The sequence below is a fragment of the Schizosaccharomyces japonicus genome, assembly GCF_000149845.2.
Source record: "Schizosaccharomyces japonicus yFS275 unplaced genomic scaffold supercont5.1, whole genome shotgun sequence".
Taxonomy (NCBI): domain Eukaryota; kingdom Fungi; phylum Ascomycota; class Schizosaccharomycetes; order Schizosaccharomycetales; family Schizosaccharomycetaceae; genus Schizosaccharomyces; species Schizosaccharomyces japonicus.
The window spans coordinates 2,900,947-2,921,127 of NW_011627860.1; the positions used below are offsets into that span (position 1 = coordinate 2,900,947).

The window sequence follows — 20,181 nt, forward strand, 5'->3', positions numbered from 1 at the left end:
ACAACATCTCGCCTAAATTTATAAACCTTAACTAAATTTGTTTAATACCAACTTATATCGCCTTAGACTGTTCATTTTTTATATCCTTTCCTGTCTTTTCAATTGCAAACAAACTCAATAAAATACATGCTTTCGGCCAATTGCAATACATTAGTGTATTTTACGAAACGAGGAAATACTCATGGATTTTTATTACAGTAACAAATCTTTTATCTAAATCCGATCTTCTTTTTGTTTGTCTGTTCCTGTCATTGTTCATCTTGTTGACATTGAAGCCAGACGTACTGTTGGTTCTGCTTCATTAAAATACATACACGTGTTGCTCACAAAGACATCGCAATACTGATTACGCTCAATTGCTTGCCGATTGGCAGAGTCGATTAAATATCTGGCGGCTCGATATACTCGTACTTTTCCATGCTTTGAAAAAGCCGACAAATAAACGTTCACGAAGGGTAGCGAATTGTCCTTATCATAACTCTCCCCCACGAAGCCCCTGCCAGCCGTTACATCCGTATTCCTGCATTATGCAAGAGTCAATTTTGTTGCACTACTGTGTTAGCGAGAAAAAAAAAAAAAAGAAGAAAAATAAGACTCATTATTTAAACGCGATGTCCAATTCTTCCATCGATAAATCTAAATAAAGCTCTGCTTGATGAGCTGTATATGAACGAATATATGAACCCTAGGAAGTTGAGCGTTTTGTTATTCGTTGTTCTTACCGCTTACAAGCACCATTTTTCGCATTTTAAACAATAGTGCTCAGCTAATAAATTAAGCGTGCATGAGCCGTTTATAATGGCTCGGAACGTTGCAAAGAGGGGAAACTGTTCAATTGCACATTGCTTACTTCGAGAACGACTATACTACTTTGTTAATGCACCTAGATATCATAAATCAATCCTATGCAGATGTTTGTCAAACATAATTAAAGGACAGTAGTTTCGTACAGTAAAAACCAAAAAATAGCAAGCATACAGCATCTAAAAAAATGCGCGACACAAAAAATACGATTGAATCTTCTATTTAAGAATTATACCTTCACAATTGCTAATGTTAATTTCTTCCCTAACAGCTCTCTTTCCCATTTACACGCACCCGACGCTTATCCCGCCTGTGATGTCAGTTTCGCTTAGCTAAGCGAAAACGAGCCTGGAATTGGGCACGGTAACACTCGCTCCACCTTGCAAAGCAATCCCTCCCTCTCCCATTCTCCTCTTGTACAAGAACAATTGCAACTGCAGAGTCATTCCCGCGATAACCAGTAACATCTTTCGTGTCCCAGAAACGACTACACTCTAAGAATTCGAGAACAGTTCACCCACAAACTCTGGAACAGAGAGAAATTACGATCGCCATGGAGGACCAAAACTACGTTGTGTTCGATCGTGACCCCAACAAGTTTTCTAAGCAGACACTTGAAAAGGTTGCTCGTACCAAACATCACATTGAGCATTTCTATAAACTGGCCGTAAATCATGCAATTGAGAGAAACCAAAGGTAAAAAATCCAGTGTTTTGTTTAAGAAACGCGTTTTTCCTTAGCTTGTCTCTTCGACAGCAATAGCGTACAAACGCTGTTTTTCTTAGCACTTATATTCTTACTGAGAATGCATTTTTGATGATTTGTTGAACAAATTGCTAACATCCGTACAGGCGAATTGAACTGGAAAAGAAGTTATCTACTGAAAGAGGTTCTGAGGAAAGAAAGAACCGGCAATTACGTGCGTCTGGAGAGCGTGAATCTCAGTTTCTGAGATTCAGAAGAACTCGTCTTTCGTTAGATGACTTTTACACTGTCAAGGTTATCGGCAAAGGCGCTTTTGGTGAAGTTCGTTTGGTTCAAAAACTCGACAATGGAAAAATTTACGCCATGAAGACTCTGTTGAAATCTGAAATGAAGAAACGAGATCAACTGGCACATGTTAAGGCTGAGCGTGATCTGCTTGTGGAATCCGATTCGCCATGGGTTGTCTCCCTTTACTACGCCTTCCAAGACGCTCAATACCTATATCTAATCATGGAGTTTCTACCTGGCGGTGATTTGATGACGATGCTAATTAATTACGACACTTTTTCTGAGGACGTGACACGCTTTTACATGGCCGAGTGTGTACTGGCCATCTCAACCGTGCATAACATGGGTTACATTCACCGCGACATTAAACCGGATAATATCCTTATTGATCGCGACGGTCACATCAAGTTGTCAGATTTTGGTCTTTCAACTGGTTTCCATCGTCAGTACGATAATTCTGCTTACACTCGTCCTCCTCCAGAAGGACAAAGTAAACGCAACACCGTGATGGTTGATGCCATTTGGTTGACCATGTCATCCAAGGATAAGATGGCGACGTGGAAAAAGAACCGACGCATTATGGCCTACAGTACTGTGGGTACACCCGACTACATTGCCCCGGAGATTTTCTTGCAACAAGGTTACGGCCAAGACTGCGACTGGTGGAGTTTGGGTGCTATCATGTACGAATGTCTTATCGGGTGGCCTCCGTTCTGTAGCGAAAATTCGCATGAGACATATCGTAAAATCATTAACTGGCGCGAAACGCTGGTTTTCCCGGAAGATGTGCATCTTAGTCCCGAGGCACAGGATCTCATTTGCCGTCTGCTCACAGATTCCGAACATCGTCTGGGTCGCGGCGGTGTTGAGGAAATTATGCACCATCCATTTTTCGCTGGTGTCGACTGGGGAAGCATTCGTGCCATTGAAGCACCCTTTGTACCATCATTGAAATCTATCACCGACACGAGCTATTTCCCTACGGACGAGCTGGAACAGGTTCCTACACAACCGGAGGCCCAACCGTACGGAACACAAGCAGGTTACGAGGCGATGGACGATTCAAACTTGGCGTTTGTTGGTTACACTTACAAGAAGTTTAACGACCTCACAATGCGAGGTGTCTTGTAATAGTACTGTAGCCGCTTCTGGATTCCCTTCAGCCGTCTTACCTTGACCGTGTGTTCTAGTGCCGTAAGCTACATACTCTCTTTGGGTGTTAAGGTTGGTTTATCTACTGCCATCTTATTTATTTATTTTTTAACTGGTCACAACTTACAGTCTTAGCAATGAACATAGATTATCCATGATGCCAGTTGGATTTCTTACACCGGATGAACTTTAGGAAATGGACCTACAAACCTTCTCGCTTACATCAAAGAAGAAAAATTAAACTCAAACGATTTTACAACTATTCGCTGCTAACGAACAATGCAGTTTCCCGTTTTCGCTTTTCAGCTGCCTCAGTTGTTTTTCCCGGGCTTCGCAGTACCCCACCACCCCCACTTTAAACGATCTTTCTTCTTACCGAGAATTTGACTTACCGTTTGTAAATAACAAATGTCGCTGAAGGAGATTGCTCGTGAGGCCAAGGACGCGTTCTCTTCTATCCAGGCTCTTTCCTCGGAGGAAAGAGACGAAGCTCTTCAGCTTATTTTTGATGAATTGAAGACTGCAAAAAATCAGGTCCTTGAGGCCAACACCCTTGATATGGAGGCCGCTGAGAAACTGCTTGCTGAAGGAAAAATGAGCAAGTCTATGTGTAAACGATTGGACTTGCGTGTATCAGAGAAATACGAGTCTATGATGCAGGGTGTTTTGGACGTGAAAAATTTGCCCGATCCTTTAGGTCACATCAGTTACGCTAACAAGATTGACGACGGCTTGGAATTATACCGTGTTTCTTGTGCTGTCGGTGTTCTTTTGGTCATTTTTGAAGCCCGTCCCGAGGTAGTTGTGAACATTACTTCTCTCGCCATCAAGTCTGGAAATGCTGTCATTCTTAAGGGCGGTAAAGAGTCTACACATTCCTTTGACGCATTGTCAAATGTAATTCGTAAGGCCTTGTCGAAATCAAAGGTCCCACTTGATGCTGTCCAACTTGTTCATAGCCGTGATGAAGTTTCGCAATTGCTGCAACTTGATGAGTACATTGACCTTGTTATCCCTCGCGGCAGTGATACGTTGGTGAAGAACATTAAAAACAATACAAAGATCCCCGTTCTTGGTCATTCCAAGGGCCTTTGCTCTGTGTATGTACACGAGGATGCTGATTTAGACCAAGCTGTCAAATTGGTTTGGGACAGTAAGACCAACTACCCTGCTGCTTGCAATGCTGTGGAAACTGTGCTCATCAACCAATCCGTGCTCGAGTCTCACTTTCCTGCTATTACCAAGAAGCTCATCGATTCGGGTGTGGAAGTTCGCTGCGATGATGCCTCGTACGCCGTTGCTGCTAAGGCTTTGCCAGAAGCTGTCGCTTCCGGAAAGCTGAAACACTCCGTTGTTGAAGACTATGACACTGAATTTTCCGACCTCATCTTGTGTGTTAAGGTTGTTAATTCGTTGAGTGAGGCCATTCAACACATTAACCTCCACGGTTCCAAACACACTGACTGCATCATTACTACGAACGAAGCTGCTGCTAAGCGTTTCATGACCGGTGTCGATGCTGCCGGTGTGTACTGGAATGCTTCAACACGTTTCGCCGACGGTTTCCGTTATGGTTTTGGTACCGAGGTTGGAATTAGCACCAACAAAATCCATGCCCGTGGTCCCATGGGTTTGGAGGGTCTTACTATCTACAAGTACATGCTTCGTGGACACGGCCAAATTGTTGGTGATTACGGCGTTGGTCCCGGCAAGCGTTCTTTTAAACACGAACCGCTTCCTGCCAAGCATGTTTCGGAACTTTGAGTGGTATTTGACCGTTTCCGTGTATTCCAATGCATAACCCCAAAACCCACAAAACCTGCCCACCTATCCCAGTGTGAATGGTGTTGTTGCGTCTTGCCTCTCAGAGTGTTTGTTTGTTGTCGTAACTAGCCATAATCAGAACGAACGAACTACCTGAGCAGTGTCATTTTTTCGTAATAAACCTTATGGGTTTTGTGTCTTTTTCGTTTTTAATTTTTGATTTCTGTTATTTTTTTGAACTACATCTTTTCTTGAAAAATTCCTGGCTACTGTCGTACCCACGACCGTTTTTCATTCCGCTGCTATGACATCTTTTATTGCTAGAAAAACTTTTAATTTTCAAGGGATGACAACATGGTTTCCCGGACACATGAAAACAACTCTTAAACGTCTCCGGGATTCCGTGTCAAAAAACGATGTGATTGTGGAAGTCCGAGATGCGCGTATACCGCTTAGCTCACGAAATCCAGCATTGGAAACACTCGCTGCGAATCGAAAGCGCGTGGTCGTTTATAACAAATGCGACCTCGCATTTCCCAGCGCAGGCGATTTGTGCAAAACACGTGCGCTAAATAGTGTGCGGGCTTTTGAGGAGACGTATGTTGAAACACTTGCACGCTGGGAGACGATTCAAACATTGCGACGGTACGTGGGCACGGTTTCGAATGTGCCCGAGTGTATAAAACGACTGCTGCAACTTTTACAAAAACTTACATACTCTGACCATGCAGCTTCCAACAGGACTGTAAAAGTTTTCGTCGTCGGCATGCCGAATGTTGGGAAAAGCAGTGTGATGAATGCTTTGCGACACGCGAGTCTTCATCGTCGTAAAGTGGCAGTAGTCGGGAGCCATCCAGGCGTGACACGAAATGTTGGCGAAGTTGTTCGACTGTTTGAAGGAAAGAACGTGTACATGGTGGACACCCCAGGCATAATGCTGCCCACGATTTTGCAGCCAGAAGATGCGATTAAATTTGCGCTTGTTCATGCAATGAAAGATGGGCGGTTGCACAATGCGGTCGTCGTGGATTATCTGCTCTACCGCTTGAACCTCATTGATCCAAACACCTATACTCGTTTATCCTCACCGACAAACGATGTTTCGACATTTCTTCACAACGCGGCAGTGCATACGGGCAAGCTCGGAAAAGGTGGCACTGTAAACGACGATCTCATAGCATCCTATGTGCTGCAGCTTTACCGGACTGGCTTCTTTGGCGCCTTTGTCCTGGATAGTATGGAGGAAGAGCAATGGCAACAACGGCTTGCCCTAGAAAAAAACCTCGTTCGTCGCAACCAACGGCGTGTTTGCAGTACAAGGAAAAAGGCATAGTCCAAATAGTGCGGTACGAGATAAATATATGGATTGAAGTACTAAGAAGTATGGACAGTCGAGAGCATGGTTTGGTCTGTTGAGTTCTCATACGACCCATCTATGACAATACCAATTCCAGAACCCAAAAGGTACAATATACAATTGATTTCCCAACAATAACCTTGCGTTGAACAATTAAACCAACGAACCGACTGAATCACTCATTTGACTTAACCTAACCAGCAAACACTTGACAAGCAAGCACCTGAATCAAACCAAGCCCAATGAAACAAACCGTCCCGCTCTACTTCATCACACTCCACACCGTACAACCTCTCCTTCTTCATGTTGGCCAAAATAATTCAAAATTGAAGCTGCAAAAAAAAACCCGAAGGTTTATCGATAAGGACGATCCTATTTCGGAGAAGCGACAGAGCCATGTTCAGCTGATAAAGATCGACACAGCCTGTATTCAGAGGAATAGGACGACGTCCTAAGGCTAAGGCCGAATGTGCGACTTAAGCCATTTAGGCAATAACGCTACACGTGATGGTCAGTAAGGGAAGCTGAGAAGGGAGCCAACATCGACAGGGTCTTTCGGTTGAGCGATTTTCGCAGACATTGAGAGGAGGCCGAAGGGGCACCGAAAGGGACCCGGTATAGACACCCTTACAGCGAATCCAACCAAAGACCTGTTCAAACAAAGTCGCTTCGCCGAGAACTTGCAACCAGTAATGGAGCAGTGAAACACGACTCGCCAACCAAGCACACCCTGCTCCTGTCGCAAGGGACAAATCACTTACCACATGTTGGGGTATCTCCAGTTGGGACCGGGGTTGTAGGAGGCCATCTTGGGGACAGAGGATTGGGCTTGAGAGTTCATATTGAGATCGATTGAAGAAGTTGTAGTTGTTGTGAGGAGCGAATGAATGCTGATGGTCTCTAGGGCGGCGAAAACTTGGTATTTATGCCTTTTCTCACCGACTCACGTCCTAATCGGATGCGGTGTTTTCGCTTTTCGATAGTCCGGGTGTTGCTAAGTCTGTAGCACACTTGAAGGAGTCCCGGAAGCGACATCGATGTCCGTAGGTAGAGGGGATGAATTTGCAACTTTAGAGCAGGAAACAGGGATGCAATATTCATTTTCGTCTCGTGGCGCCAGATGACTAGCCAGCAATCCGTCCTAGAGCAACGATTTGGGATTTCAAGCGGGGTTCCGGCATGTGATTTGCGACGTCACTTCCAAGGGGTCCAGGGACTGTCAGGGATGCGACGTATGTGAATGGTGTTGTGGGGAGAAATTAGAGAGGGGTCAGGTGTGGAAGCGAAGGAGCCGCGAAAGATTACGCGACGGACTAAAGGGTCACCTCCTGAACTACTTACCGGCCGAAGGTTGCGTCCCTGAACCCCGACGAGGTAAACACGCACCACCCAGTGTGAAAGCGAGAGCGATTAAGGACGAGTTGGGCCGATTTTTGGAGCGATCTTTAAGCGAGTTTTAGAGGAACCGTCACTATAAATTAACTATCAGGCGAGCGAGCGAGCTCCAAGGCGAGGGATAGGCTATAATCGAGACATGTCGCTTAGCGTCGATCTTTTGAGGTAACAATCTGGAAAATCACCGAGAAAATCATCGACCAGGGAAATAGGGAGGTGGAAGGTGAGACGATAATTAAAATTAAGGAGTGCTCACCACAAACTGATATATAAGCATAAGGCACAGTAGCGTGCTACACTACAAAAAATTACACATTGTTGTCATGCTCACTAAACTAATTGCGCAGTTTAGCGAAGATACAGAGCACGGTAAAATATATAACGAAGAAGAGTGCACACTCCAGAATCCGAACATACCACGCTACAACGAAAGCTAACGCAGCTCTTCATTGGTCTCCACCACTTCTGAGGACTAAAAGATTCTCCTTGTGCAAACTACTGTGCAGGATGAGTGAGGAATCGCAGGAGCAACAGCCCAATGGTACGGAAAACAGTCCTCGACACATTTTTACTAATAGAACAGTGGTTGTGAACAAAAACAAACGTTACAGGTAGGAAAATACTCGGGAAATGGATAAACTTGTTAAGTGTCAATGAATTTCGGCTGACGATAACAGACGTGAAAAACCATGGGACACAGATGACATTGATCATGTAAGTGAGAACGAGTCTGAGGCGAGAGAGTAGGAATACGAGGGATCTAAACCCTAAGACCTTGTCGTATTACTTTAAAAGTCTTTATGCAAATTAGTGCTCTTCCTGCCTCTCTAACTTCACCATTTCTCTCTCTCTTCTCTCTCTACCCTGCTAACTCGTTTAGTGGAAAATCGATCCCTTCACAAAAGAAGAATCGTCTGGTCCCTTCTTGGAAGAGTCTAGCTTTGCTACACTTTTCCCCAAATACCGTGAAAAGTATCTTCGTGAGGTTTGGCCTCATGTAACACGGGCCCTGGACAAGTACGGAATTGCTTGTGTGCTCGATTTGGTCGAAGGTAGTATGACGGTGAAAACGACTCGGAAGGCTTATGACCCGTATTCTATTCTCAAGGCGAGAGACTTGATTAAGCTGCTTGCACGTAGTGTGCCCTTTCCTCAGGCTATCAAGGTTATGCAGGACGACGTGGCCTGCGATGTGATCAAGATCGGAAACCTCGTTCGCAACAAGGATCGTTTCATTAAGCGTCGCCAGCGTCTCATCGGCAACAACGGCCAAACTCTCAAGGCTCTTGAACTGCTTACTCAGTGCTATATCCTCGTCCAAGGAACCACCGTAGCAGCCATGGGTGGTTTCAAGGGTCTAAAGGAGGTTCGTCGTGTCGTTATTGACTGCATGAACAACATCCATCCCATTTATCACATTAAGGAACTCATGATTAAGCGAGAGCTTGCTAAGGATCCTGCTCTGGCTACAGAGTCCTGGGACCGTTTCCTGCCGCAGTTCAAGAAACGCAATGTCGCCCGCCGCAAGCCTGCAAAGGTCAGAGAGAAGAAGGACTACACACCCTTCCCTCCCGCTCAACAACCCAGCAAGATCGATCTGCAAATCGAGAGTGGTGAGTACTTCCTCAACAAGGAAGAACGCGAGCGGAAAAAGCGTCAAGAGAAAAAGGAGAAGCAGGCCGAAAAGCAAAAAGAACGTCAAGCCGAGCGAGAAAAGGCGTTCATTCCCCCTACCGAGTCTGCTCCCCAAACCAAAAAAAGAAAGGTCAAGGTCGAGGCCGAGTAGGCGGTATCACCTGCACGACCTTAAAATCCTCTTGTCTCTTTTGCGCTGTGTCCCTCTTGTGACAACTGTTTTACTGCGAGTCATTTTGTGTCACGGGTTTGCATTTTATGTATGTGTGTGTGTGTTGTCTGTTTTATACACAACGCGAACACATCCAGATTTCCTCATCTGGTTTTCGTTTCTGTCTTCCGTCGGAAAGGCGCACAAGGGTTTGCGTGTGTTGTTTTAAATAGTAACATAAATTACGGTTGGAATAGGTATTATTCCGTTTTTTGTCTCTTTTACTTTAATGAGAGCGGCAGCATGCCTGTAAACAGTCAAAGACAAACGTGGAATACACTTTTTCGCTTGGCGTATGAGGGTGTAAAGGAAAGAGGAAATCGTTGCCGCATGCGAGTCGTAAAGTATACACACTCGCAAGTGCACCGTCGGTTCTGTCTAAAAGGTATGTGTTGTATGTAATGCGTGTGTACAAAAGAGAGACAGGGAACCTTTACGAAACGTGGCAAGCGGGCGGCAGTAGGGAGAAAACGGTGTAGTAGAGATCTTGGCAATTCAAGCACGGGGAGTAGCCACTTATGGGTGAAGAGCAAAATTTGTATGGCAACTATTTTGGTTCCAGGAAGCACACAAAGGAAATAGAGCAAGGCATGCAAACAAGGCAACAAAATGATTTTTCGTCCTTAGTACACACCTTAGGGAGCACTAGCCTTCCAAAGGGTCTTACGCCGACTGTCGGCGCCACGAGTCTTGTGAATAACTTCAATACCACGAACACCGCCGCTAAACACAAGAACAACGCTCTCTTCCACGTTCAGGTCTACGCGATTCTGCTTACGCCAAGCAGCACGCATCTGAACAATTTGGGAAGCAAGCTTGTAGCGAGCCATACTGCTTGTGTCTACAGTAAGCTTGTCGCTTTCGAGAATCTGCTTGATCACGGGGAAAGGCAGAGTGCACAAAATGTGTGCATATTGATTGTTCCAGTTTTTGACAAGAGTCGAATAAAGCACACGCACCACATCATGAAACAATCCAACGGTATAGGGGGGATACATGCCAACCTCTAAGCGTTCCAAACCCTCCGATTTTGGATCCAAAAATGCGATCATATCCCCAAGCACAGTTGGCATCAAAGAGGCCCGCAAAATTGAGATAGCCTGTTGAGCGACCCAGTTCACACCCAACAACGAACTACAAGCAAGTAAAGAGCGAGCATCAAGACCCGTAGGAATCTCAAGGTTATCCGTGTAAAGGGTGGAAAGGACAAATGTAAGGCAATCCTTCGTAACATACATGTCGTCCGTCTCGAGCTCAATACGGTAAGGAGGCTCTCGCTTCTCCTGCTGCGATATTTTCTGCAAGAGAACTGGCGAACGTGCAAGGAACAACGCGTGCAAACGGTATTGCTCGCCTTTTACGATAAGTAACGTATCAGAAAACGTTCCCTGAAGGAAGGCCGTTTGGAAAACGAAGTCCTGGAGCTAAAAAACGCGTTAGTTTCTCTATTCTGTGATTTTTTTACCGACGCAGAATTTGTACCGAAATCGTGTCTTTCGCGTTTCCCGCTGCCATGTCGCTCGAATAATGCCTAGATTTTACAAGAAGCTTTCACGTAAAGCGGTAAGCTTTTCTGCGGCAGAATGCTCCAAAATACACGACAATGGCTCTTAATGCCAAAACGTCCCTTAACGGTATGTTGTATGTGGAAGTTGCATGCGTGCGGCCTGTAGACGCTATTTTGGTGGTTAAGGAGCTGCTGCTCAGGAGGTTACATGTTACTTGGCCAAGTATGTTTACGGGAGCACGGTAGACACTACATAATCGTAAAACAGAACAGTTGAATATTATAGCAGAATTCAAACAAAAGTATAATGTTTTGGGTATCTTAAGAGTCGCCTTTTTTGTATCTCTTCAAATGATTTTTCATTGAAACATGAAGTATGTTTTATTTGTCTTCCTTCCGACCAAATGACAGTGAGAATGAAGTAGTAAGTACAGTGTGAAGCAAAGTCTATGCGCCATAGTAGAAGAGAATTTTTGCTGTTGCTTGTCCAATACTCGTATAATTCTGAAAAGGTTCATTATTTCAAATAAATCTCTACACATAAGCATTTTGCCATCTTTTTAACCGGCTGCAGTAATTCCTCTTTTCTAGTCCAATTGCTTATTTATGTCGAGAGTAGTTTCTTCAGGCTGAGCTTCCGTACTTGCAGGAATCTCGTTCTCCTCTCGAATGGAATCAACACTGGGAACCGACGAGACCACAGACGACACTAGACGCTTGCCAGTGGGTGAGGCATTATTAGTAAGAGAATTCGACGATGTAGTCTTCTGTTCCGCTGCTTGCATAATAGCCGTGTGCGGGAGGAGCGCCGCACTGTCATTCGAATTCGACATCAAAGAGGTAACGGATGAATTATCGGCTTTGCTTCTCCAATGCCCTAAACTCGTGTTTGCTCTTGCACGTAATGGTGTTTCATGAGGGCGAGACGTTGATGTGCGAGAAACGCATGTGGGACGAAGAATATTTGCTTGCGAGACAGATGCTTTTACACCCATCCGTGGTTGCTTACTTAATGAAGATGCTGGGCGAAGTGAAGGGGAATTGCCGGCGGATGTCGATGGGCGACGAACTGTTTGACGAGACGGGGTTCGGATAGTTGCTGAAGAGCCTGCACGAACAGAGGGAGAAGTAGTAGTTGAAACACTTTGACGAGAGGGTGAACGAATGCTTGCTGGACTTGCTACACGCGCACTGACTGCTTGACGGGAAGGAGAGCGGATAGCAGCCGACGAACCTGAACGTAGACCTGCAACCGATGCACGTCCATTCGCTTGACGAGAGGGAGATCGAACGGTTACCGTAGAGGGAAGACGAACATTCGGAGAAAGAGTGCTATCCAATGCTTGTCGAGAGGGGGATCGATACGATGCAGTAGAACCAGGGCGTACAATTTGAGCCGCTGATCTCACTGAAGAACGTTGATCAAGTCGAGATGACGAACGCGAAGGGGAACAAACGGTGGGCGGTTTTACGGCACGAGTGGTTGCATTTCTTGATGGGGAGGAAATAACGCGAACAGAAGCTGTTGAAGTAGGGCGATGAATGGTAGCTTCATTACCAATGCGAGATAAGGGTCTGCGTGTGGCCGCAGAGGTTGATGGCCGAACAATAGAGGCAGTTGAACCCACTCGTACCTTGGCTGTTGCGTTTCCACTAACGTTAACATGCGCAGTACGTACACTGGCTTTACTTTGAGGGCGAGTGGTTACAGGTCTGGACGTAGTAGTAGTGCCCAGTCGCGAAGGCGAACGAACAATACTCGCTGAGGTGCTTGCTCGAACAGGACGAGTTGCAGAAGAAACGACGCCTGACCTTGCCGAGGGGCGAACAACTCTTGGTGCTGGGCGAACAGTACCAGAGGAAGAATTCAACGTTGTGGTTGAGTTTGCCCGAGAACGTAGACCCGCGGAGGTTGCAGGACGCTGTGTCGGGTTTGTATGAGGAACGGTAGGTTTGGATGACAATTGGGCAACTCGAGGAAGACGTGAACGTGTCGTAGAAGGACGCAAAACCTTTGCCTTTGACGATTGAGTGGTAGAAACCTTAGCTTTCACTTGAACGGGACCTACGCTCTTCTTTACGGGAGAACTTGGTGCTGAGATGACGGTTGCAGACGGAACCGAAGGCAAAGGAGCCAAAGAAATGTCCTCTTTTGCTTCTACGGTGTCAGTCAGCTCTTCTAGCGTATGTTTACCGTCAATTTCCATAGAAGGCTCTTCCTTCTGCTCCTTTGGAGCGTCGACAACTTCAGTTTCATCAATTTCTTTTACAGGGGAACATACTCCGACAGCGAAGGAGTCATAATTAGTCGTAACGCTAGTTTCCTTATTTTCTTCTGTAGGGATATTTTCTTTCAAATCCAAATCAGAACTTCTCAGTTCCTTCAGAATATTAGATGCTTGCAATTGCAACTCCTCCAGCCGTTTTAGCATTCCATCCTCTTCAGCTTCTAAGATGCTATTGGCATCTACGGGTATGGACATATGGATATGGTGCACTGGAAAAAGAAAGCAGGTAAAGTGTCGTTACCCTATTACGACAAAAGAAAAAGAATAAATAGAAACAGATGGCGCGTATTTACGAAGATTAGTATTAATAGGACGCCAAAAAAGCACGTTGTTTGCTGAGAAAACAGTAGGAATCTGGTATATGCAAAAATATAGCAGGGACGCAATAGCAGTGGGAATTACCACGTAGAAAACCGTTCATCAATTCCCAATGAACCAGAGTGTAGGTTAAAACACACTGTCTATATGGAAAGTCGTTAGCTTTCTGAGTGTGATACTGCGTAAGTGTACGGTTGCTGTGGTTAAGAGGGTCCGTCAGGCCAGCAGGCAAAAACCAATGAATTGTACACGGTACGGAGGAAATAATGCCATATACAGCGTACGATACTGAATAAACGTATGGTCTTAATCTTTGAGTGAAACAAGAGTACTAATGTTTTTTTTTTCTTGCTTGCTTGAACGTTTTAGTACGTATATAACAGTACGAGAATCAATTTTTATATACAACAGAACTATGAAATTTACCTAAAAACTGTGTCCATAGTGCCCATTCTACATACGCTCGAGAGGCGTCAGCCCAAAAGCGTCATACCATTGTAAAGCACTAATCTAGCAGCACCGAACAAATTGAGACGAGCAAGTTGCAAGGGCTCTTCGCGACCTTGAACCCAGAGGATATCGTAGAGTTTGCTGACCATGTGAGTAAGCTTGAACAAGTAAGTAACGACAGTGGATGTCTCTTGGAAACGGAATGAGCTTTTCAGCACATCGGGGTATTGAGACAAAAGACGAACAAGATCGAAAGCATCTTGTTCCTTAAGAAGAGACAAATCAGCGTTGGCGATTTGCTCGTCGGTGAAGTTGACCTTGCGGCGAACAGAGCAAAGACGAGAGTGGGCGTATTGCAAGTATGGGCCAGTATCACCTTCGAAAGACAGCATACGGGACCAGTCGAAAACATAGTTGTTGACACGCTTACCAGTGGAGTCCTGGATACGAACAGCAGTCTTGCCAACAATGTCGGCAACCTCCTCAGGGTTCTTGATTTGGGCATACTTTTCCTCGTTCTTCTTCATCACCTTGTGCATTTCCTCCTTAGCAACCTCCATAATGTCATCCAAGAACACAGCCTTACCCTTACGGGTGCTCATGCCTTGCACAAGACCATAGTTGATGTGGACACACTTCTTAGCCCATTCGAAACCCATAAGCTCAAAGATCTTAAACAGCTGAGCAAAGTAAAGATCTTGTTGAGAAGCAACGACATAGATGGACTTGTCGAAGTGGTACTTGTTGTAACGGCGGATGGCGGTACCGATGTCACGAGTCAAGTAAAGAGTAGCACCATCGCTCTTTTGGACGATAGCCTTGCCAAGCTTCTTGTCGTGCTTGGAAAGATCAACGAGAAGGGCACCCTTGTCCTCCTCGATCAAACCAAGCGTCTTCAACTTCTCGAGAGCCTCGTTCATGAGGTCCAGGGGAACTTGAGACTCACCATCGTATTGGTCATACTTAATGTTGAGACGCTCATACGTCTCTTGAAGCTTGGTGATACTGAGTTCACGGAAACGGCCCCAAACCTTCAAGGCCTCCTCGTCACCTTCCTCCATACGCTTGAAGAATTGACGAGCCTTGTCATGAAGTGTCACGGGGGTCTCGTAAGGCTTGCCAGCAGCTTCAGCCTCAGCCTTTTCGGCATCGATCTTCTCTTGCTCAGCAGTAGCGTCAGCGTTGATCTTTACGTAAACTTGGTACAGGTGACGAATGGGATCCTTGCTGAGTTGCTCCTCGTCACCGTGCAATTCGAAACCAACGGCAAGCAAACCAAATTGCTTACCCCAGTCACCAAGATAGTTGATACGGTAGACCTTCCAGCCTTGAGATTCGTGCAAGTTGGCCAAGAAAGAACCGATAATAGTACTACGCAGGTGACCAGCGTGGAAAGGCTTGGCGATGTTAGGACTGCTGAACTCAATGACAGCGACCTTGCCGTTTCCAGAGTTGTTACGACCGTACTCGCTCTGCTTCGACCAGATCATGGGCAAAACAAGCTCGGTAAGCTTGCTACCGTCAAAGTTGAAACGCAAGAAGATGCCGTTGGCTTCACAGTTGACGTAACCCTTAGGGAAAGCTTCGGCCCACTTGGAAGCCAATTCTGCAGGCTTTCCCTTGGCACGAAGACGGGGAACAGGCAAATTCAGGTCAGCAGCATCCTTGCTGATGTTTGTCTCCAGAGCAGGGTAAATGAGCTCTCGATCGACGCCACTGATTTTATGCAGTTCGTTGGCGATGTAGCTACGGTAAATATCTACGGGGTTCTTAAAAACATCAGCTTGGGCAGAGAGATCGCTGGTCTCGTCCAAACCCAATGTCTGCAGCGTCTTCGTGATGTCGGCAACAGAAGCCATCGTCGTTCTTCTACTACAAGACGAGTTTGTGGTGGAGTAGTGGTGAATGGAAAAAGCACCTAGTAAAATCGACCTGTGCTTATAGAGCAGCGACTGTTGTTGTTGTAGTTGTACGGGTAGACGAAGTCGATAAAATCGCCCACGAAGGTTTGTGAGCAAGCGAATTGTTAAAGGAGGGTGGAGAGGTGAAGGGAACAGAAATCCAGGGTGATAAAGACCGGGGACACGCGGCGAGCTGTAACACGACGTAGTGCTGTATACTGCAGCTCGTTTGGATACGCAAACGCATATAGCGATCTGTAACGAGATTTGTTAACTAAATAGTGCAATATACAGAATTACTCAACAATGCATTAGACGGTATACCGCATCACTATTTTTCGGTAACTGTTGCTGTTCTTTACCCCCACACCGTGACTGCTCTTCCCCACACGAGAATACTATAAAAGGGCACGGCTCGCTCCACAGAAAACCATCGACGATACTCCATAGGATCATTTCTATAGTATACGTCCGGCTTGGGTTTCCTAACCTAGCCACAGAACTCAACACGGATGATGATTGGAAGCACCGTTGCCCGAAGAGTGAGACAATTCTTTCTTCGGGAGGGACAACAGGATCTCTTTTCAGGTTCTGTTCTCCCCCTTCAGCGATGATCTCTTACGCCTCGGGTTTCTCGTCCTCTGGACGGTCCCGTGGTGTAGGGCAGCTGGTGTATTCTGACGTGTAAAATTCCTCTTTTCATCGACTGTGGTGGTCCTGCTGCTTCAGACGATGTGATGGGGATGACTGGTGGTGCGTCCCGTAGTGTGTCATCCATAGGTTATGTCAGTAGTGTAGATTGTCGTTGTACGTTAGTTGAATGTAGTTGTTCCCATGTGTTTCTCCCCTTAGTCTTGTCCTGCTGTACCCACCACTCCGTCTCCTTGCTTCGCTTCTCCCCTCTATTTCTTGCCTCGCTCCGTATACACCCTTCCTCCCGCTAAGTCGCGCTAATTGAAATAACGTATCTTCTCGATACTCCATCCTACTGCGCAATTTATTGCATTCTCTAAGCTACACTACGTTTCATCGCGTTATACTGCCTTATTCGCCGCCGCCTGGCTTAGGTGAATAGTCTCGAGGTCTGCTCGTCAGACAAACTACGGCCTTTGCTTCTCTTCTTGTATACGCAAGCATTCTTGTTTCTGTTTACGAATACTGACTAGAAGTTTCTAACTCGTACCGCTTATTTTTTTCGTTACTAATTCTCGTTTGTCGCTTTCTCCTGTGTTCTTATAACCGACTTTCTCCTCTCTGGTCAGATTGATTCGCTTTTCTGTCCTTAACTTCTCGAGAATCTTAATAGAGGATCCATTCTACTAGATCTACTGTTTTTTTACGCTGGAAAAGCACATTTAGGCTGTGAAATTTGCCATTCATAGTTCTGACTTCAGTTCTTCTTACTCTTTACTTGTGAGTTTTTGCATCACAAACGCCCGAAAACATTCTTATGACTTCTCCTAGAGATAGTGTCTCATTTGGTGACTTACCAAAACCAGAACCTCGTCATATTGTGCGTCCCAATTCTACCTTAGGCAATCGAGACAATCATCTGCTTCCCCCCATTATTACCAATGTTCGCCAGGCAATCTCCGCTCCGAGTACACCTGTAACGAAACACCTTACTCCTGTGGGCATGACAACCCGTCAGCAAGCTGAAGCTGCACATTTTTCGCAACCAGAGTATGACGAGTACCGTCACAGTCGGACCCAGAGTCTTTCTTCTCCTCCTCCTAGCCCTCACTTTCTGAAACGTATCTCCTTTGACACGTTCAGCAACAAGCAGGGACCGGATTTCTGCTTGACACTCAAAACACAGCATCAGGGATTCAAGTGGACGCGAAACTCACGGACGTTTTTGTGTGGTGTGGACGAGAATTCTTACTCTGAATTTGCTGTTGACTGGCTGTTCGAGACACTACTGGCTGACAATGACGAGGTCGTTGTCCTCCGTGTCATTGATTCTTCCGGTAAGATACCAGATGCAACCGAGGATGAATCGTATTATCAAAGTATGGCTGAAGGAATGATGACTTCCCTTATCAAGAAAATTGATGACGATAAAGCCGTCTCCATCACAGTCGAGCTTGTTATAGGAAAGCCTCAAGACGTGATTCTCCGTACCATCCACGTCTACTCGCCCGACAGTCTTATTGTCGGCACTCGCGGCAAGGGTTTAAGCGGATTTCAGTCACTTCTGTCGCCCGGCAGTATCTCTAAATTTTGCTTGCAAAAGAGCCCTATTCCTGTAATTGTCGTGCGGCCCGACAGAAAACGTCAACGCTCTAAGAACAAGCGTATGAAGGATCCTTCAAGAAAATCTTATGTGGACATCCTCGAGAAGAGTGTACGGTCACACAAGTAAAACTTGTCTGGAGCAGTATGTTTCGCAGTTTCAGCACGGTGTCCCTAGATGTCCCCTCTCAACTTTCCTTCACAGCAACACAAACTAATTGCTGTTTCTCGATACGGGTTTCATGCTGTTGTGACTACCCTCATCCAAATTTCTTTTGATATATTATTTATGAATTGTCTATGAAACTTCATTGTCACGAATCTAATCTCTAAAAACCCCGCAAATGGCTATCTTTTCTCTTCTAGATTTCTTTTACTTCTCTTGTTTCTACCGTTTGCGAAGTTTATGTTCCACTTTATTGTTTTGACTAATACCGGGGAGTTTGTTTACATTAGTCGCAACCCAAACCTTAATTTCTACCCATCTCCAAACGCAGCCATTCCTACTCAAACACCTTCCATAATGTGTCTGTTACGTCCAAATACCAATAAGAAACTGCTTCCTGACGAAGTTATATTCCAATTGTTTTCTTATTTGGAAATTCCCGAATTGCTTGTGTGTCAACGGGTTTGTAGGAAATGGCTGAATTTTTGTTCTGTATACCTATGGCACAAAGTTGCTTTTGCTTCTGAAGACAGTTTCAAAGAATTTTATAGATACTATATTAAAACAGGTCGTCTTCGATTGTACGAAAAATGGATTCGAAAATTGAATTTGTCGCATGCTAGCGCATACGTGTTCAACGCAACAATACTTCCTTTCTCTCGGCTTACAAACTTGGTGCGGCTCAATTTGTCCAATTGCGCAAAAGTACCCGAGCTGAAGCTGATTGTGATGCTTCACAACAATCCCGGACTTATTGCACTCGAACTAAGTAGTATCCCAAGCATCACAAACATGACGCTGTTTACGGTTTGCACGCATTGTCCTTCGATTAAGGGTTTGAATGTTTCCAATTGTCCGAGAATCGATGACACCGGAGTTGTTCATCTTCTCCAGCATTGTCGGGGTCTTCGACGTTTGCGCATTGCGGACTGTCACTTATTGACGAATGCAACCCTCGAGGCTATCGCTACTTTTGGGGATTTAATTGAGCTTGACATTAGTGGCTGCTTTAACATTGAATCGGCGGACCTTTTATATAGACTTTTTGAGACTAACAAACAGTTGCGCGACGTTAATTTTTCACGCTGCAGCAATGTAATGTCTTCCTTTCGTTTGAGACACCTTAATACTGCTTTTCCAAGCGTTCGATATCTAAATTTAAGCGAGTCCTCTGATGTTGATGATGAAATTCTGAACGGTATTACAAGATCGTTTCCCAATTTACAGTCGCTTTACTTGGCAAAATGCTCTCGTGTTACCAACATTGGTGTTGACTACATCACTCGTCTTGCTCCTTCTCTCACTTTTCTGCATCTGGCACATTGCTTCGACATTACGGATGACGGTGTCGCGGAGCTTACCGAGAAATGTCAAAAGTTGGTATACGTTGACTTTGGCGGGTGCGTTCAAATTACGGACAATGCTGTCAATGCAATTAGTCGGCTTCCTAAACTACAGCGCGTAGGTTTGGTGAAGTGTGTATCCTTGACGGACAGATCCTTGGCTTTTCTACAACATTCGCGCTCACCGTTCTTGGAACGAATTCACTTATCTTATTGTGTTCGTCTCACGACAGCGGTATGTCTTGTTAATACTCTACATTTATGAACATTGAACTAACAATTACCAAGGGCATCCAACGTTTAATTCTCACCCGGAAAAACTTGACACATCTTAGTGTTACTGGAATAACTTCCGTATTAAATTCTGATTTAACGCATTTTTCGCGTCCTGTTCCTCGCGGCATGAGTCCATCCCAGGCTAAGATTTTGTACGTTTATCGATCCACGGCTTAAAAATTGAATGTCTGCTAACTAGTTTTAAGTTGTGCTCTACTAAAAGAAAACATCGATGCTTATCGGGAGTACCTGGAAAACTGTTTCAAACAGCAACCCCCCTTGAATGGGCTTAATGGCTACATCACCGAGAAGGAACGTCTTGGAATGTTTCGTGAAACCGCATGAAATTCATTTGCATTGCACTTTTTTGTGCTTTATTTGTCTGG

The 20,181-nt window shown here is 45.3% G+C and overlaps 10 protein-coding genes across 10 annotated transcripts; 6 read left to right on the forward strand and 4 right to left on the reverse strand.

The window, feature by feature from the left end:
- Positions 1 to 1,196: 1,196 nt before the first annotated feature.
- SJAG_00661 (AGC/NDR protein kinase Orb6) lies at positions 1,197 to 3,355 on the forward strand. The gene is made up of 2 exons (XM_002171897.2): positions 1,197 to 1,500; positions 1,656 to 3,355. The coding sequence occupies exons 1-2, from the start codon at positions 1,358 to 1,360 to the stop codon at positions 2,926 to 2,928; spliced, it is 1,416 nt and encodes a 471-aa protein (XP_002171933.1). The 5' UTR covers positions 1,197 to 1,357; the 3' UTR covers positions 2,929 to 3,355.
- A 2-nt stretch (positions 3,356 to 3,357) lies between these two features.
- SJAG_00660 (gamma-glutamyl phosphate reductase Pro1) lies at positions 3,358 to 4,713 on the forward strand (the record flags this gene model as incomplete). The annotated part of the gene is made up of 1 exon (XM_002171896.1): positions 3,358 to 4,713. The coding sequence occupies one exon, from the start codon at positions 3,358 to 3,360 to the stop codon at positions 4,711 to 4,713; it is 1,356 nt and encodes a 451-aa protein (XP_002171932.1).
- Positions 4,714 to 5,059: 346 nt separating this feature from the next.
- SJAG_00659 (GTPase) lies at positions 5,060 to 6,046 on the forward strand (the record flags this gene model as incomplete). The annotated part of the gene is made up of 1 exon (XM_002171895.1): positions 5,060 to 6,046. The coding sequence occupies one exon, from the start codon at positions 5,060 to 5,062 to the stop codon at positions 6,044 to 6,046; it is 987 nt and encodes a 328-aa protein (XP_002171931.1).
- Positions 6,047 to 6,581: 535 nt separating this feature from the next.
- On the reverse strand, positions 6,582 to 6,911 carry SJAG_00658 (hypothetical protein; the record flags this gene model as incomplete). Its single annotated transcript, XM_002171894.1, has 2 exons — positions 6,582 to 6,720; positions 6,832 to 6,911. 2 exons carry the CDS (start codon positions 6,909 to 6,911, stop codon positions 6,582 to 6,584), a joined length of 219 nt encoding a protein of 72 aa, XP_002171930.1.
- A 980-nt stretch (positions 6,912 to 7,891) lies between these two features.
- On the forward strand, positions 7,892 to 9,603 carry SJAG_00657 (90S preribosome/SSU processome component KRR1). Its single transcript, XM_002171893.2, has 4 exons — positions 7,892 to 8,006; positions 8,049 to 8,076; positions 8,143 to 8,179; positions 8,346 to 9,603. Exons 1-4 carry the CDS (start codon positions 7,973 to 7,975, stop codon positions 9,249 to 9,251), a joined length of 1,005 nt encoding a protein of 334 aa, XP_002171929.1. The 5' UTR covers positions 7,892 to 7,972; the 3' UTR covers positions 9,252 to 9,603.
- SJAG_00656 (BTB/POZ domain-containing protein Btb2) lies at positions 7,948 to 10,906 on the reverse strand. Its single transcript, XM_002171892.2, has 2 exons — positions 10,794 to 10,906; positions 7,948 to 10,735 (listed from the first exon to the last, which is right to left on the reverse strand). Exons 1-2 carry the CDS (start codon positions 10,824 to 10,826, stop codon positions 9,947 to 9,949), a joined length of 822 nt encoding a protein of 273 aa, XP_002171928.1. The 5' UTR covers positions 10,827 to 10,906; the 3' UTR covers positions 7,948 to 9,946.
- Positions 10,907 to 11,018: 112 nt separating this feature from the next.
- Positions 11,019 to 13,613, reverse strand: SJAG_00655 (microtubule-associated protein). Its single transcript, XM_002171891.2, has one exon. It carries the CDS (start codon positions 13,299 to 13,301, stop codon positions 11,406 to 11,408), a length of 1,896 nt encoding a protein of 631 aa, XP_002171927.1. The 5' UTR covers positions 13,302 to 13,613; the 3' UTR covers positions 11,019 to 11,405.
- Positions 13,614 to 13,728: 115 nt separating this feature from the next.
- SJAG_00653 (cytoplasmic arginine-tRNA ligase Rrs1/Mrs1) lies at positions 13,729 to 15,921 on the reverse strand. Its single transcript, XM_002171890.2, has one exon. It carries the CDS (start codon positions 15,731 to 15,733, stop codon positions 13,898 to 13,900), a length of 1,836 nt encoding a protein of 611 aa, XP_002171926.2. The 5' UTR covers positions 15,734 to 15,921; the 3' UTR covers positions 13,729 to 13,897.
- Positions 15,922 to 17,225: 1,304 nt separating this feature from the next.
- Positions 17,226 to 18,140, forward strand: SJAG_00652 (usp family protein; the record flags this gene model as incomplete). Its single annotated transcript, XM_002171889.1, has 1 exon — positions 17,226 to 18,140. One exon carries the CDS (start codon positions 17,226 to 17,228, stop codon positions 18,138 to 18,140), a length of 915 nt encoding a protein of 304 aa, XP_002171925.1.
- A 276-nt stretch (positions 18,141 to 18,416) lies between these two features.
- On the forward strand, positions 18,417 to 20,140 carry SJAG_00651 (F-box protein Pof2; the record flags this gene model as incomplete). The annotated part of the gene is made up of 3 exons (XM_002171888.1): positions 18,417 to 19,637; positions 19,808 to 19,947; positions 20,002 to 20,140. 3 exons carry the CDS (start codon positions 18,417 to 18,419, stop codon positions 20,138 to 20,140), a joined length of 1,500 nt encoding a protein of 499 aa, XP_002171924.1.
- Positions 20,141 to 20,181: the final 41 nt, after the last annotated feature.